This window comes from Chroicocephalus ridibundus, chromosome 4 (genome assembly GCF_963924245.1).
Source record: "Chroicocephalus ridibundus chromosome 4, bChrRid1.1, whole genome shotgun sequence".
Classification (NCBI taxonomy): domain Eukaryota; kingdom Metazoa; phylum Chordata; class Aves; order Charadriiformes; family Laridae; genus Chroicocephalus; species Chroicocephalus ridibundus.
The window spans coordinates 72,690,764-72,708,592 of NC_086287.1; the positions used below are offsets into that span (position 1 = coordinate 72,690,764).

Below are 17,829 nucleotides of genomic sequence, written 5' to 3' on the forward strand. Positions count from 1 at the left end.
AGGGGTTGGAAGGGACCTCTGGAGATCATCCAGTCCAACCCCCTGCCAGAGCAGGGTCACCCACAGCAGGTGGCACAGGAACGCGTCCAGGCGGGTTTGGAATGTCTCCAGAGACGGAGACTCCACCACCTCTCTGGGCAGCCTGTGCCAGGGCTCTGCCACCCTCAAAGTCAAGAAGCTTTTCCTCATGTTGAGGTGGAATTTCCGTGTTCCAGCTTGTGCCCATTGCCCTTTGTCCTGTCCCCGGCCACCACTGAGAAGAGCCTGACCCCACGGCCTTGCCCCCCGCCCTTTAGATATTGACAAGCACCCATGAGATCGATGGAGCATGGCGGCTGCAGAGGGGCCCTTTGGGTGTCGCGCTGCTCCGGGCCAGGCAGGCGCTGGCCGGCAGCACACCTCGGCGAGGCCCTCAGCCCAAGCACCTCTGGAAAAGCCCCGGGCGCTGGCGGACACGGAGCTGAGCGGGAGCGGCTCCGGGCACTGGGGATGCCCCGGGCAGAGCAGAGCCGGGGGCGGCGGGGGATCCCGGGGCGCCGGGCCCGGTGCTGGGACGCCGGTACGGGGGGGACGGGGCGGCCCTGAGGCGGTGCAGGAGGGACCGCAGCATCCTTCCAGGAGCGCATCGAGGCGATGACGACGCGCCGTGCCGATCTGCTACTGGCTGCCAGCGCTGTCCGTCGGCCGGAGGCCCGCCCCCTTGCCCGTGTTCGGCCGGGGAATAGGCCGCCCTCCACGAGGCGGGTGAAGCCGCTCTGGGGGACGCCATTTTGGAAGCCGCTACCCGGCGAAGGTGTGGAGTTGCCGCGCCTGCGCGGGCCGGGCCGGGCGGTGCCGCGCCGCGAGCGAGCGGGCGCCGCGGGAGCGCGCCCGGCGGGAGGATGCGCGGGGGGCGGCGGCCGCGGTGGCGGCCCCTCCGGCGGCAGGTAAGGGTGGCTTGGGGCCAACCCCCCCTCCCGGCCCGGCGCCGCTTGGCGGCCAGGGGAGAGCGTCCCTGGCTGAGGGCGCCGCGCCGGGCGCGGCCGGGGAGAGGCCTGGAGGGACCGCTTCGGTGCGGGCCGGTGAGGTGAGTTGAGCCGAGCCCGGTCCGGCTCCCTGAGGTGAAGAGTGGGCCTGCCCGGTCCAGCCCCCTGCGGTGAGGTGAGGTGAGGTGGAGGGAGGGAGGAAGGGGGCTCTGCCTGGTCCGGTCCCGTGAGGGACCCACACACAAAGAGCAGCAGCCCGAGCCCTGCACCCCCGGTCAGCAGGGAGCACCGCGGGCTACACCAGAGGCATACCCGGGGCTGCCATGACCCTGCCTGGAGCTTCGCAGCACAGCGATAGTGTGAGGGCTGTCTTGGCTTCCATGATTTTCCAGCTGCTGTTGTCCCTGGCACCCCCTGCCCGCGCCTTTGACCTCGGGCGGTACCTGCGGGAAGCGATGTGCCAGAAACGGGCCTTAGCCGTTGAGCATCCGGACCAGGAAGGACAGAGCACTGCGCCGGCCTTGTCTTGAGGTGTGGTGGGAGTCGCTCGAGGTGTTGGATTCGTGGATTATCACACAACCTGCCTGCACGGAGTTAAAAGCACGTTTAGTAAAAAAAGCATGTCTGTCTCTTTGAGATCGACGCGTGAACCACGTGCATGCAAACCGTGGCTCAGAGCTTCAGGCGTGCGTGTGCCAGGAGGTTGGATGAACAGTTTGACAGGAAAAAAGGATTTCACGTGTGAGGTGACCTCCAGTTTCTCAGGGTGCACCAGTGGAGTTCCGCAGCTCTGTTCCTGCAGAGATCTTGCTGGTTTGCAGCGTGATGCCTGCAGTCTCTACCAGCATTTCAGTCACCTCTGCTGGGGTCCTTGCAGAACTGACGGTTCTGTGGCAGCATCTGTTTTCGCAGGAAGATGTCTCTGCAGTGCATTAACGTCACTGGTGCAAGACCCCTAATGCAAAGTGAAAATCTGAGTGATTCCTACGTAGATTTTGTCAAAGGTTCTCATGCAACCTTAATACCCATGAGGATGTCACAACCAGTAACAACTTTATTACTTGTACAGCCCTTGTTACTTGTCTTTCCTTTGCAAACTCAACAGCAACGACCAGCTGGATGGAAACAGTGCCCCTGTTGCTGGCGTGCTGCTCCAGCATGTGCCTCACCTTCCTTGGAACCAAAGTGGAACTTTTTAGGATGAGTTGGAGAAGCATGAATTTCTTTCTCCTTCTGCAAAGCCAGTGTTAAGCTGACAAGCGTATTTCTGGATACAGGCTGTTGTTCTTTTATTACCTCTTACTACTATCTGTAATGGTCCACAAAGGTTTCTGGGCACTGTAGTTCTTGACTGTAACATATATTTTTTGAGACTTTCGCCTCCTGAGTTCCCTGACTGCTTCAGTGTGGAATTGAGTTGAATCCTGTAGGAATTGTAAGGTTTTTCATTGCATTGGGTCACATAAATGCTTGTTGCTCTGTATCCCAAAAGAGTCAAACAGCTCCTTTCTGTGACTGTAGGATGGGACTTCAAACTCACCGTGAAATTCAACAAGAATAGAAACGTTTTGTCATCACAAAAAGGAATGGCAGCTAACAACAAGGTTAAGAAGCTTGAAGTGCCTCTATTTGAAAATTTAAGTTCAGAATGATGTTGCAGGCATCAATTATTTCATCTCTCTAAAAAGGCGATTTGTTTGTATCTCCTGACATGTGAGATACTTCTTTCAGTCTGGTTTTCACTTCCAGATAAAAGCCCTGCCTTTTGGTGTTTCCGTGAGAGGATCGTCAGAAAAGTATTCCACAATCCAGTGTTTGTTGACCAGAGACATCAGTGCAGGAGGATTTTAATTTCTGAAAGATTGGCTTATAAAAGGCGTTTTATGATTTATGTAACTAATTTAGTGAGACTTGTTTTGAAGGTTTGAGGCTTGCTTGCTGCTAGAGTAAATATGTAGAAATTTTACCTAATTCTAAGTTGGTGTTGATCGCAGTTGCAGGAGTTTCTTTCTTACAGCCATTTCCATGCTCTGCTGAATTTAAGTTTTCAGTAGTTTTTGGCTCAGCTACTTGTTGTGCTGGATGTGACTTCTGTGTTTTTACAGTGACCCTCAGTGGATTCCTTGAACTTGTCTACTCTCTCTTGACTCCTTGTAAATGGTTAATGTCCACAATATCCTGTGGCAAGGCATTTCACAGCTTACCAAAGTTTGGTGTGAGGAATCACCTTCGTCAGATTGTTTTGATCCTGCCTTTTCTGAGCTGCGTTTGATTAGTTCTTGCATTGAGAGAAACACTGAAAAATTGGTCTTTCTCCGTCCTGAGCCACTCATGACTTTATTACCTTCTGTGACATCCTTCTCAGTCGCGTCTTTTCCAGACTGGGGAATCTTTGCTTGCTTAGGTCATGCTTATGTAGAAGATGTTGTATGCTTTTGATCACCTTTGTCTGCATCTTGTCCAGTTTTGTTTTCCCCCCCGCCACCCCCCCCCCGCCTTTAGAGAAGTATCAGAAATGCATGTAGAGCTCCAGAGAACGGTGCTCTGGGGACTTCTGCGGTGGCACAGTGCTGTTCCCCTGGGGCCTCTGTTCAATCTTAGTAGACTGTTAGTTACAGCTGCCTCTCTCCTCAGCTGTGGCTGCGTTCTGATACAGTGGGTTTTTAGATAGCGTCCCCAGGGTGGCCTAGGCTGGCCACATCTACCAGCACTTGAGTGTGTCTGCGAGGTGTGCGTGCGGGGCGGTGGGTACCAATACGTGCCCCCTTTTCAAAAGCTCGTGTTGAACCTCCCGTTACAGCTCTTTCAGCATTTGCTCTGGTTCTGCCTGTGCCACATACGCTCTGTGACTTGCCCTGTGCAAATAACTGTGGTTTTGCTGCCCTCTGGCATCCACATCCATCCAGGTGTGACTGTCCTCGCAAACCAGGACTTCCCAGTCAGTGAAAGACTAAAGAGGGAATAAGAGGTTGCGGTTGCTCTCAGATGAGGGAAGAGAAGCGTACCCTCTGGTCAGTGCCGCTCTGCAGAGCCCACTGGCTGCATTATTTGGGGGGTTTCAAGCCCTGCTGGGCCCTGTAACCGTGCAAGCCATGCCTTTGTACCCGGAGAGCGTGGCTGCCTTGCTAGAAGTCATTGCTTAGGCTGGGTTGGTTGACTGATTGTTCTGGTACCACTGGTGAGCTGGTGTCCTTACGTTCTTCTACCATCAGGAGTTGGTCTCCTTTTGTGGGTTTGTGCCGATAGCCACTAGTGACACCAACAGCAGCGCATTATGTTTTGGGAAGAAGTGAGTTTAAAATTAATTCCATCTGACTGAGATTTTTAAGAGACAGTTGGACAGGAAACAGAAAAAAGTAAAACTTAAAATGGGTGAGTGTTAGAGAAATCAACTTATCCTGAGTGGCAGGAATCTCCTATTGTGCATGCTACAGTGTGCTCTTAGTAGCATTTTTCAAAGAATTCAACTTTTTCTAAACTTTTGTCATGTTGTGTAATTTTGATGACGTTGAGAATGTCTGTGTAATCTGGTGCAACCGGGCCCACACTCACCTTGTCTGTATTCTACCTTGCTTAGCTTGTGTCTGTTCAAAAAAAAAAAAAGATGACACTCTTTTTACCGCAGGCAGTTTTTTCTTCTTCCAGCCTGTAAACTGCCAAATATAGATGTGTGGGGACTTTACCAGTTACACTTACTGCCTATCCAGCTGCAAGACTTTATTTTTGTTTTGGTCATTTATAGAAAACAAGCCTGAATGCAAGCCATCTTTCCTGCCAGTAAATTACCCTTTTACTTAGAATAGTAAATATTTTCAAGATCCTTTTGATATCATCCTTATCTGAGTGTTTTGCTAAATGTTGGATAAAAAGGAGTTAATTAAATTTCAAATGAATTTAGCTCTTGCTTATAGAGACAGACCATGACTGTATCACTGCAAATCTAACATCACACAGAACAAGCAAAAACCATACTGAATTAATTCAGTAAATAATTCATGAGGTGTTTTATAGCATCTGTAAACATTTGTGTGTGTTTTGCGAAATATTCACAAGTGCTGCTGTTCCTAATTTAGTGTCTATACCACAAGAATACCTAGAAATTCAGTTGGGATTGCAGTTTTGTTATGCTGGTCAGTGTAGGCACCCCCAGACTAAGAAAATGCCGATAGCATACAAAGTATTTGCACTGTGGGTAGTTTCACTTACATGCTAGGGCTTCCTGGTGCCGTATTGGGATTTGCTTTCACGCGTTGTAACTTAGCGTATTTTAGGATGGGGAGATGTGTGACCATCACTTTCCAAAATAGATTGTGATTCTTGTTGCTTGTGGGGATTTTTTTCCAAAGGTATTGATCTGGTGGTACCAGTTCTCTTTGCAACATGGTCTTTGCCTTTTCCTAAGCTTCTAAAGAAAACGTAGGTTGCTGCAGTGTCACAGATTGAGGAGACTTCTAACATCTCTCCTCGAATTTAGAGCTCAAGTGAATGCTAAAGGCGGTTCAGCCAGTTGTGGCCAGAAGCAGTTCCAAGACAAACTGGCAAGTAGGGACCCAAAGGCATTAATTTACCAGGAATTACTTAACAGAACAAAAAAGTGGGACTTAACCAGATGTTTGTGTGCAGGGAATATGATAATTCTGTGCAAAACCCTGCATCCCTGGAGATTAAGTGGCATGGGCAGGAGGAGATATTTTTAACTGTCCCGAATTAAGTAAAACTTCTAATTACCCACAGTGGACTTAGAGGAGTGCCCTTTTCCTTTCTGAGAGCAGTTTTCTGTGTACTTAAACACTGACATTACCTCTCCTTGTAGCCCTCTCCTCTCCAGGCTAAGCAAGCTCAGTGAATGCAGGTTTCCCCCCAGGACATATTTTCTAGATGTTCTCTGCAGTGGCTTAACTACTTGCCATAAAATTGTTAAGCCTCAAGTAGTTGTTTTCAGTTTGTGTATTTAATTTGGAAGAAAGATTTATGTGCCCAAAAGCTTGCCTGTTATTTCTAGCTATCTCAGTCGCTCTAATAAAAGATAGTGCCTCATCTCACAAACCTTTATCTCATTTAGAGACTTACATCATCACAACTACAGCGGCACTGCTTTTACAGCCGGTGCCATAGACTCTGTGTCCTATCCCCTTGGTGCTTTCTGTTGCTCCCGGTTTGTGCCTCGCCATCTGTGGTTTGTCCCACCGTGCTTGTGTGTGTTTCTGTATGTGTGTGCTGAGTTTTGAAGCTCAGGAGATGCTCGTGACTTCATCAAGCTGCTTTCTTACCATTATTCCATAATAGGATTGTTTGACTTGTCCCTTAATACTATTTCTCTAAGGATTGCCAGTTTTGGGGGTGTTGTTTTTTGTTTGCTTGTTGTTTTTTTTTTTTTTTCATGAGGCTCTGAAAAATTTGAATGCTGTGTGAAGGATAGAAGCTAGCATTTAGGCTAGGTGCATTTGATGTCAAAATATGCCTTTTGTTGGTATTGACTTGTAGCTTTTCACGTTTTAGGAGCTGTGGATGGAACAGAAAGCTGAGCAGCTGAACATTTTATCGAAGGCCTGTGTGTAGACCCTGATGCTTGAATGAATGCAGAATGAAAATGCTTCCTGGAGTGGGTGTGTTTGGAACTGGCAGCACTGCCCGGGTACTGGTACCCCTGCTGAGAGCAGAGGGCTTCTCCATTGAAGCACTTTGGGGGAAGACGGAGGAGGAAGCCAAACAGCTGGCAGAGGAAATGAACATCTCCTTCTACACGAGTCGGACTGACGATGTCTTGCTGCACCAGGACGTAGATTTGGTTTGCATCAATATCCCTCCACCGCTAACTCGACAAATTGCTGTGAAGGCTCTAGGTACCTTTTTATCTTTGGAGTTGGGCCAAAAGTCTGTAGCTCATTGGCAGATTGAAATTTGAAGCCGTTACCCCAGCATGATGCTGGTTGCACAAACATGCAAATACAGTGCTAAAGGGTTTGTGTGGAATTGGTAGCGCCACCTGTGGGAAAGGTTACTTAGAATTTTTTGTAAAAATACTATTTATAATTGCTTATAGCTTTGCAAATCTCGAACCAATTGGGCTAAAATATCCCACATCTTCTTCTGACTGAACTAATGGTGGGGAGATCTTAATAAAAATGAGCTGTTTCAGGGATGATGATGAGGGGGCAAAATGTTTTCTATGCCCACTTAAAAAAAAAAAAACCAAACAAAAAACCCCAAACAACTTAAGTAGCCTAGCTCATTTCAAATCTCCCCGCGTTCTGCCATAGGGAACCGAAATTTGCCTGGGGTGAGGGAGTTGTTCAGTTCTGCTTTCTGTTTTCCCCACAAATAAAACCAAACATGGAAGTTAAAAGCCTTTGAAAAAATGTTTGCATGCACTTAGTGGAATCTTGTCAGTTAAGACCTAAATTCTCTGCAGATGCTGCTTTCAGCCAGTGTGCTGTGACCCTGGCCACCACTTGGAGCTCTCTGGGGACACCCATGTCCATAGGAGGCTGGCATGATCCGGGGTGCCGGAGGAATCCTTCCATTTGACGCAGGAGGGCAGATGCGGGGGGAGAAGGAAATGTTGGGCACAGCAGGAGGAATCCGGCTGGGTGAAGGTGTCTGGGAGAGAAGGGGTGACACCCCAGACTGGTTGGGCAGGGAGGTGGGAGCCAACTGCCCAGGCGTCCTGACATTTCTTAATTCTCCAGCGTGTGACTTTGTAGTGTTAATGTCCTCACATGTAGTGCAGCGTGGGTGTGAGTTTCCATGTAATTCTCTAAATAACAAGTGTGATATTTTTACCGTGTTTACATGAGATCCGCATGAGTTAATTTTAGGATGGGTAATATCACAGACCATGTGAGCCAGGGTGGTTTGTTGTTCTTAGCCTCTTTGCTCTACAGTAATTTGTTTTGGAAGTAAACAACTCCCTGCACAAACATTTGCAATGCCACTTAGATATGCAGAGAGAGATTTCAGGATTTTTTTTTTTCTCTTTTTACATTGTTAGATTTGTTTGTTTACCTTATTAGAGTACTGTCCTTTGAATTTAAAGTATTCTGATTTTTGAATATTTGAATTGTAAGTTAGAATTTATCCCTTTAAATAGACTAAAAGTTCTTTTCAATACTTCCTAGTAGTGAGTGTTTCAGAAGTTCTCATGGCTCTTGATTGTCTAGTGGACTAAAAGGAGAAGACTGAACCTTCTCTGGTGAATTATTAACTAAAATGGATTGAGATTCTTTCTTCAAAGGCTGGGAACCTGTAAGATGGCATTATCCAGAGGAGGAAAGTGAGATAAAGCTGGCGCAGAAGTATGGCGGTGATATGTGTGCTTGATTGCAAGTATAGGTAAGTGGAAAGCTGAAAAAGCTAGGGAAATCAATGGATGAGGGAGCGAAGGGTAGTTTATCCTTCACTTCTGTCTGTCCTGAAACGTTCTGATCCGCAAACTGATGCAGGCGTCTCAGACCCAATACGATGCTGACCTTGTCTTTCAGCTTTCTAGGTTCGTCATGGTGGTATTTGTAGATCTGCTGCCAAGTACGTCATGACATATTTTAAGATAGTGTTGGAGGGCTTGCTATGATGGAGCGTTCTGGAGGAACACAAAATCAGGGTAGCGCCAAAGATGGAAAGTATGTTTTCTCTGGAAGTTCGGATTGATATAGTGACGTTTATAATTGGAGAATTATTGGCTGTGGATTGTATATAACAGATTGGTGTTTACCAGCTGAGAGACTGGGTTTTTAGGAAAGATCAGATGTGGTGTAGTGATAATGGTCTTGTGTGTTTTGTTGGTATTTTTTTCTTTGTTGGGACTTTTTATTATTTATTTGTATACTTTTTTAAGTGCATTTTATTTTATTTAAAAATGTGCTTACATTTTTATTTCTGGCAGAGAGGAGAGAGAGACGCAGTTTTGCCAGGCAGTACAATTTGCTTGCTTAAGTTTTGTACTGACAGACATCCATAAACAAGTGTAGGCACAACTTTGGCATGGCGGGGACAAAGCAGTAACACTGGATGGAGTTCATGAACCAGACAGAACAGACCAAAGCCCAGAGGATAATTCAAATTAAAATCAGTGTAATCTTATGGTTTATCTCAGCAACAGGCAAAGCAAGAAGCTATCCTAAAATTTGTGCTTCATTTGATCTCGGAGGAACTAAATTAATTTCACAAAATGTCTGTGTTGTGGTTCGCGTCCCACAGTTGAAATGCATCCACCTTTGCATTAGGTGAGCCTAGAGCGGAGTTACCGGCTGGAGTGGAATGTAAAACACAGGATGTTTGTGCGTGAGGCAGGGTTCAGGGAGGCAGAACATGCAAAATCCTCAGAATAAAATTTCTTCAGGATGCGGAAGATAATGTTGCTGCACGTACTGAGCCCTGTTGTCAAACAGATGGCTTGTGGAGTGGCTACAGAGGAACCTTTTACTTGTCTCCCTTGGCTTATACTGGTTGACTACATCGTTTAAGACGTCTTTATAACATAGGTTGCTTGACCCCTGACTTTGTGGAGTCCCTACAAATTATAGCCCGTATATAGAATCATAGAATGGTTAGTATTAGAAGGGACCTTAAAGATCATCTAGTTCCAACCCCCCTGCCATGGCGGGGGTTATGTTATGTTAATGATATGACATGTATAATATGTTATATATGTGTTATATAAAACATATATAGTATGTTAATTATGAAGGAAGGAGTCAGAAAGCGCTCTGTCACTGCTTTGTGCTGGGACAGATCCAGATTTCCTGTTCTTGAAACAGGATGAACAAGCATGTTACGAGTGCTCTCTGCATATCGTGCTTCCCGTCTCGGTCACCGGTAGCACAGAGGCCTTTTCAAACTGTAGGCAAACAAGAAATGAAATGAAGGAGTGCGTTTAGGAATGAGCGTTCATTCTTTGGGAGGTTCCCAAAGGAAGTATGTCTGAAGCAGCCAGTTATTTGGGAAGACTCCTCAGTCACTCCCAGCTTCTTACGGTGGACAAAGGTGTGCTTCAACAGCGGCCAGCTGTACATCTTCCTAGGGGCAACCTCAGGTATCTGATGTTATTCAGGGATGTAAAGAAGAGGAGCTTCAGTTCAATGGACACATTTACATGAGATAAATACATTTAGTATTTTGAGGCAACGTTGTAACCCATGCAGAGATGGGCAAGGCTGGGAACTTGAGCTGTTTGTGGAAAGTGTTGCGTGGGCAGCTGTGGCAAGGACAGCCAGGCAACGAAACAGCCGAAGAGGTGAAGTGGTACCTGTCACAGTGAGAAGGCTGCTCCTCACACTGCCTGGGCAGGCTGCATGGCATGCGGCTGGTCCCCTCCCGACTGCGCTGCGGGGACACCCCTGTGTGCGGCTGCCCCTGCTTGTCCCACGCGCGCACAGGGTGGCGGGACCTCTCCCCATCCAGGCCACTCAGTGGGCCCCCTGGGACACGAAGGACCTCCTTGATGGAGCGGTGGGCCAGGTGTGGCCTCGGTGTCATCGTGGCCTGCTGGTTTGCACCCAGCCTGAGGCATGCATGCAATCACATGCGTGTTGATTGCAGAGGCAGCGGACTCTTTAAGGTTTGGTCTGCACTTCTCCCATCTTTTCATGCACGCTCCCCCTTCCAAGGCCCCACCAGGCTGCAGGGCCCCTTCTCTTTCCTCGTGCCCACACTGGCACCCTCCCTACCAGCAGGAAGGAGTGTGCTGGGGGGCCCTGGCAATAGCTGGGACCTGTTTCCATCCCCAGCTGCTGTCACCACTTTGGGTAGCGTCCACCAGGTAGCATGAGAAAGCAGCAAGTTTTCTGTGCTTGCATTTTATTAACCAGGACTGTAAAATACTTCACGTATGGCAAGTTTTGGATGTGGCCCAGGCTTGCAGCTGTGAACTTAGACATACCTGTGAGCTGATTTAACCCACCTGGTTGGAAAGATGCTTCCCGAGCTGAACTGGCTTACAGAGGGCTCCAAAAAGCCCCAGAGCCCCATGGTGGCTCTCATGTTAATGGTTGGACTCGATGATCTTAAAGGTCTTTTCCAACCTAAATGATTCCATGATTCTATGATTCTCCTCGCTGGTGGGGACCTCAACCGAAAATTTTGCAGCGGTGATTTAAGAAAACAATATGGTACAAAGTTCACTTTACTCATTATTAAAATAATAGTAACAAGATGAGGGTTGTAAGTTGCTCTGTCTCAGAAAACATGAGGGACCTTGTAGTCATCTCTGATTCAGCCTTTATTCTGGCTGCACGGCCATCTGTGTTAGCCTGGGGACAGCTGGGGGCATGTCCCACTGAGGGCAACCGCAGCATTATCCAGAAATGTTAAGGTGTACCCAGGTCCCCGTCCTGGTGCTCTGGCAGCGGTCGGCGTGCTGTGACGAGCTGTCGGTGCGCTGCTCTGGCTGCCGTTCCCAAAACAAGCATCAGTCAGTTTTAGCTCCTCAAGTGGCTTGGCCTCCGCTGGCACAGAGAGCACAGCGCTGACGCAGGGTGAGGGTGGGCATGGGAGTGGCAGAACAAGGGCAGCTTGGGGTGATCGACCGCCCACCGTGAAACGTCTGTCCTCGCGTGGCAGCGGTGGTCTCTGGCTTGGCCCTCTCTGCTCTCGGTCCCCTGCTGCAGGAACCTAGCCCCTTTTGTGTGGACTCTCTCAGGCTCCTTGGAGAGCCAGCTTGGGGTAAAAACCTGCCAGAAAAAGAGCCAAGATGAGTGAGTATTTCTGCGGTGGGTTTGTACCCTGAGCTGGGTGTACCACGAAATACATGGCGGAGGGCATGGTGTTGTGTAAGGGGGAGAGCAGCACTGGCAGAGCAGTGACTGCAGAGCTGTACCCTGTGAGTACATGGATCGAGAGTCGCTTTTATTTTTGCTGAACTTGGAGGACTGCGGTCTGCTTAGGATGCTGTGACGATCCTTTCGCTTTTTCTTTTTGCTTGTATTTTACTCTAACCTGGCCTGAGATAAGTGCCATTTAAACAAGAAGGCAGGTAAGCCAGGTGTTGAAGCACCTCAAGAGGCACTCAGCAAGCCCTGCAGAATATTGAACAGAGCGTTGTGCCTCATGTCAGCAGCAGGATTGGGGACAGGAAAGTCAGAAATGGTCCCTGACAAAGGGGCTTAGCAAGGATGGCCAGGTTGTCCAGGGAGTTTGACCTTACCCGTTGTTCATTAAAGCTTCTGTTGACTCACATCTATTTAGGGGGTTTCTTTGAAAGAGACCGCTAAAAATTATAGTCTGCTCGTTATCTGACCAGATTTTGCGTGTGTGTCTATTAGAAATACAGGTTCTGAGTTTTCTTTAGCTGTAGTTCCCTGGCCGAGGAGCTGGCTGGCCCCTGGACTGCTTGGAGGGTTCCTGAAAGGCTTGCTCAGCGCAGCCAGGAGGTGGAGTGCTGAGAGCAGGAGCTGCGGTGTGGGATCTGGCTTCCCTTCTTGTGCGAGAGACCAATTTAAGCACTTGTGCTGGTGGTGTCTTCTCATCGGGGAGTTGATTAAAAGCTGTTCTGAGCAGGGAGTGCAGTCTGCTCTTGGGTAAGGAGAAGCTTTTAGAGAGGTGCCTACCACCACGTGCAGTGATTCCTGCAATTCCTAGGCAGAAACTGTGGGATGATGTGACCGACCTTCAGGTCTGACACCAACCATTAATATCTGGAGACACTAGGTATACCCCTGGTTGTTACATTGAAAAAATGTTGTTTAGATGAGTAGTTTATCAGAATAGATGTATATGAGAAAAGTAAAGCGTGTCATGAGAAAAGGGTGAAAATGGGGGAGGAAGAAGGAATACCAGCAGAGCACCGAATGTAGGAATTTGGTTGAAGCTTGCACCAGGATGCTCTTTTGTATGACTTGATTTCTGCTTTACATTAAAAAAAAAAAAGAATTATTGAGTGCCCAGGCTGAGCACAAGGTGAAGTGTGTCAGTAGGAATAAAAACCAGCGGATCAGCTTGCGAGTGCAGCTGTCATCTGCGGAACTCAGTCACCTTTGCAGTGTAATTGTACTAGCAGGCTGCCCGTGCAGACTGAACTGCTCTGCTTTCCAATTAGCTATGCTTTTAAGAATCCACCAACCAAAACATTGTTTCTAATTCTTGTGTTCTGTACGCAGGCCAATAACTATCTTGTATGTCCCATTTCTATGAATCTATTTAAAATAATAAATTCATAGTGGTGGTGAAATACAAAATGAAAATCAAATCTCCACTCACCTCTTCCCTGCAGGGTACATGACTTTTTTTTTTCCTCTGGCTGTACAGGCATTCAAATAATTTTATAGCTACAACATGCAAATTGCATCTTGTTTTGATACCATGTGATGCCATTTGGCCATTTATCTTTCATGATGTAAAAATCCTCTCTTTATTTGGAGCCTCTCTCTGTGGGAGTTTGTCAGCTCTGCAATCGGAGCATCTTGGAAGCAGCTTTGAGCCTTGCTTCCCTCGGCGTTCCTATTTTCGTTCCTAGACCTTTGCCTTTGAACTGCAGCAGGAAAGCCTGACTCTTAAAACCCCCACTTCTTGGCAGCCTTTGGGGCATCTGAGCGTGTTTTGCTCGTGTGTGCTATAGTCTTTTTTTTCATTTGTGCTGCAGGAATAGGGAAGAATGTCATCTGTGAGAAAGCTGCTACCTCTGTGGATGCCTTCAGGATGGTCACAGCTGCCAGGTATTACCCAAAGCTGATGAGCATCGTTGGCAATGTTCTCCGTTTCTTGCCTGCCTTTGTGAAGATGAAGCAGTTGATAGAAGAACACTACGTGGGCAATGTCATGATCTGCGACGTACGCGTTTATGGGGGAAGCCTGCTCAGCCACAAGTACAACTGGATCTGCGATGAGCTGATGGGGGGAGGTGGTCTGCATACAATGGGCACCTACATTATCGACCTCCTAACTCACCTCATCAGCAGGAGAGCAGAGAAGGTCCACGGTTTGCTCAAGACTTTTGTGAAGCAGAACACGGCTATAAGCGGGATCCGCCACGTCACTAGCGATGACTTCTGCTTTTTCCAGATGCTAATGAGCGAGGGTGTCTGTTGCACTGTGACTCTCAACTTCAACATGCCTGGATCATTCATCCATGAAGTCATGATTGTTGGGTCTACCGGTCGTCTCATAGCTCGTGGGACGGACTTGTACGGACAGAAAAACACCGCGCTCCAAGAAGAACTACTGTTTACAGACTCTCTGCCTGTCAACAAGGGCCTTTTGGATATGGGGTTTAAAGACATCCCACTGCTTTACCTAAAAGGAATGGTGTACATGGTGCAAGCACTGCGGCAGTCTTTCCAAGATCAGGAAGACCGTCGGACATGGGATCATAAACCTGTCTCCATGGCAGCCTCTTTTGAAGATGGCCTGTACATGCAGAGTGTAGTAGAGGCCATCAAGAAATCCAGCAGGTCGGGGGAGTGGGAGGCTGTGGAGGTGATGACCGAGGAACCAGATGCAAATCAAAACCTCTGCGAGGCGCTGCAAAGAAATAACTTATGAACATTCCTGCTTTGGAAGATAGGACAATTAACACTTCTGGCTGTAATGTAAAAAAACCTCTCTGTTTTTAAGATATGTAGATCCTTATTTAATAACCTGAGTTCCTTGGGTTTTTAAACGTGTAAAATATGTCATGTTCTGATTTAAATTGTTTAAAGAGTTTTAAATGTTTCTGGTTTTGCAAACATTTAATTTCTCTCTTGGAGACTGGTAGGAAAACTTGAATTTCCCTTTGCACTTGCAGTAGCTGTGGTGAAGCGTGGGATCTCTGCCGTTGCATGGCTCGGAAATGGGACACAACCCCTGCTGCACAGGTTTTGTGTTTTAACAATTTTAACATGAGAGCATGTAGAGCAAGATCAGGGAGTATCTGTTGTTCGTGTGCCTTTTCCTTCTCTTCTGGAGGCTGATTAGGTTTTACTCCTTGGTTTGTAAAATTTTTTTATAAAAAAAGTTGAGTGATGTAACAGGTCTCTAAGCTCCTATAGGACAAAAAGTAGAAGGAACGGATTAAAGTGTGTAACGCAAGGATCGGCCTTTTGGTTTCCTGCACGTGGCAAATGTCCTTCCAATTCATTTAAACTGGTATTTTATTTAAATGATGCTACGAATTCTCTGGTGACAGTATCTTGGCAGGAAAATCTTCAGGAAGTCTGTGATGATTTATGCAATTCTTCCACACCTGTAGACACGATTCCTTCTACTCAAGAGGCTGTCTGCATCCAGCAGCTTTTTTCCGTAAGCTCTGTGTCCGTCGGTTGCGTTTACTGCCTTGGCAGCCCCGAGGCCGTGACTGCGGTGCCACGTTCTCATTTCTGCCACTGTTAATCAATGCCTCCCCGGGTCACGGGATCTCCACGGTGTGGTGGGTAATGAAGTTGTACAGCATTAACCTTCCGGGGACCTGAAGATTGAAGTCAGGAGGTTTTTCCTATGTCTTGCAGCTCCCTTACCGTGCTGGCCGGGTAATTGTCACGCTATACACATCCTGATAGTTGAGAGAACAGGGACTGAGCTGCCATGGGTAAGTCTGCTCTTAATCTCAAACACTGGATATTAACCCTCCGGCCCTGCCCATCCTCGCGCCCTCCCGCAGCTTGTCCAGTGGAGAGGTCTGTTGGCAGATCGTGGGTGGAAGTTCATTCCGTATGAGAAATGTTTGTCTCCGAGGCAGGTATGCGGAAGGGACAGTCCAATTTTACTACATTTATTTTGTGTACTTGAAAGCTTTTTTTTTTTTAAAATGTGTTTCCCACTAAATTGTAACCCAGTGTATTTATGTATATTAACATGCAAACTGCTGTTTCATAAGCTGGTCCTTCCTGAAAAATATCTTGTTTTCTACAGAAATAAAAAGTTGTGTTTGTTGAGGGCATTCTTTATGCATCTGTGTGCTCGTGTTTGATTTGGTCAAGCTGAAACCATCCTGATAAACGTGAACAGGAGGCCGACAGCTGGGGCTCAGGACCTCTCGAGCCCTTCCCTATGGCTGTGCTCCGTTGCTGCCAGCCGGGGAGCTTGGCTGTGGAAAAAGCAGGAGGCAGCTCTGTGCTGTCCTAGCAAGTGTCACCCATTTGTCACCCAGGGAAAGTAAGTCCCATCAGAAGATCTATTTCTCACCTCTTTGCTGTTGCCTTTGGGCTGTGGCTGTTGTGTAGCTGGTTTTGGGGATCCTCTTGCCTATCTTGGACTTACTGTGTCAACTTGTGAAATTAACAGGATCGTTATCTTTCAGCCTGACTCATCATGGAAATTGCTGGTAAGAATCAAAATCCCCGTAGCATTGATGGGACCGCTTTCTTTGCTCAGTTTATAAATCAACTATTTACCCGTAGGTATTTACTTTCAACAGAAACAAGTCTACTGACATGCCATTTTAAAGGGTAGGAGCGTGGCTGTTCCTGTGCTCTGCACAATCTCATCTCTCCTGTCAGCTGGATGAAGAAAGCAAAGGGTTGGTATTTGTTCACTGTTCCCAGCTCTGGCAGGTGGAGGAGTGAGAGCTGTGTCTCTGCCAGCCTTCCTTTACAGGCGTTCCTGCCGTAGCTCTGAGCATCTCATGTGACGACTGTGGGCTATGTAAAGCAGCTGAGATAACGTCTCCTGAGCTCCAGCCCATGCGGCTGGCCATGGTGGTGACAGAGGTTCAGGGGATGCTGCAGCCCTGGGAGAGGTCACCAGGGGGTGGGGAGTCTCCATCCTCAGGGACGGCAGGGCTCCGCAAGACACGGCTGCGGCCATCCCGATCTGGCACTGGTGACGGCCCTGCTCCAACAGGGACGAGGGACCCCAGTGGCCCCCTCCCCACAAACGCCGCTACAACGAACGGGTCTACAAAGACCAGCACCAAGTCCCATCCGTTAAGCCAGCAGCCAGGAAAACTCTGGGATTTTGTGTGTCTTTTGCACCCTGGAGTGTTCAGGAGAGGCTGACTGTAAGCGGAGAAGTGGTCTCTGTCTTCGTTGTACCATGGCAGGAGAAACAGGCTCTTGCACAGCTCCTTTATAAACACAATGGCATTTTACAGCCTGGAGAGAGTGATGCGGCAACCAAAGGGGTGCCTCAGCGGGCGAAGGCTGACCCCAGCACCTGTGCCTCCTCCGCTCAGCAATAAATGCTCTGAAATTTGTTTAATCACCCAGGTCCAGGGCAATGGCACAGAGATGTACCGTTATGAGGGAAAAGCGTGGTTATGGCCAAAGATGCGATAGAGAGCAGCCATGCGGAAAAGGCCTTGGGGGTACTGGTGGATGAAAAGGTGAACACGAGCCAACAATGTGCTCTTCCAGCCCAGAAGGCCAATTGTACCTTGGGCCGCATCAAAAGAAGCGTGGCCAGCAGATCCAGAGAGGTGATTCTGTCCCTCTGCTCTGCTCTGGTGAGAACCCACGTGGAGTACTGTGTCCAGCTCTGGAGCCCTCAGCACAAGAAGGACATGGACCTGTTGGAGCGGGTCCAGAGGAGGGCCATGAAGATGATCCGAGGGCTGGGGCCCCTCTGATGTGAGGACAGGCTGAGAGAGCTGTGGGGGTTCAGCCTGGAGAAGAGAAGGCTCTGGGGAGACCTTAGAGCCCCTTCCAGTCCCTGAAGGGGGCCTACAGGAGAGCGATGTGACGACATCATGGGACGACTGTGGGCTATGTAAAGCAGCTGAGATAACGTCTCCTGAGCTCACCTGGACCGCCTTCATTCAGCCAGAAGAGCTCTGGCTTATTTCATGCCGGTTTTGGGTCTGTTTTGAAACTATCCTCTGTGAACTGAGAACCTTCCTTTGTGCCTTTGTCAGTACATTTGTACCGGGCAGAAAATCCTAAATTACAGCTCCTTCTGCAGGAGAGGGAAGCACGAAACGTCTCCAGTTAGACCCAAAAATGATCCCAGGGGAGGAGGG

At 48.2% G+C, this 17,829-nt stretch overlaps 2 protein-coding genes across 6 annotated transcripts in view; one reads left to right on the plus strand and one right to left on the minus strand.

The window, feature by feature from the left end:
- Nucleotides 1–17,829, minus strand: part of POLR2C (RNA polymerase II subunit C) — a 241,815-nt gene that overhangs the window by 37,956 nt on the left and 186,030 nt on the right. The window lies entirely within an intron of this gene.
- On the plus strand, nucleotides 816–15,822 carry GFOD2 (Gfo/Idh/MocA-like oxidoreductase domain containing 2). Of its 5 annotated transcripts, none has more exons than XM_063333982.1 (3): nucleotides 816–926; nucleotides 6,465–6,808; nucleotides 13,540–15,822. In XM_063333982.1, the coding sequence occupies exons 2-3, from the start codon at nucleotides 6,550–6,552 to the stop codon at nucleotides 14,436–14,438; spliced, it is 1,158 nt and encodes a 385-aa protein (XP_063190052.1). In that variant the 5' UTR covers nucleotides 816–926; nucleotides 6,465–6,549; the 3' UTR covers nucleotides 14,439–15,822. The 5 variants fall into 5 exon arrangements, with proteins under 5 accessions (XP_063190052.1, XP_063190055.1, XP_063190051.1 ...); XM_063333981.1 differs by lacking the exon at nucleotides 816–926 and adding an exon at nucleotides 6,097–6,120; XM_063333984.1 differs by lacking the exons at nucleotides 816–926; nucleotides 6,465–6,808 and adding exons at nucleotides 7,547–7,561; nucleotides 8,200–8,297.

Bases quoted from the DNA above. Each gene is read 5' to 3' on its own strand.
- GFOD2 (XM_063333982.1), top strand. From the start codon at position 6,550: ATGAAAATGCTTCCTGGAGTGGGTGTGTTTGGAACTGGCAGCACTGCC. The intron at 6,809-13,539 runs GTACCTTTTTAT...TTTGTGCTGCAG, and splicing joins AATTGCTGTGAAGGCTCTAG to GAATAGGGAAGAATGTCATC.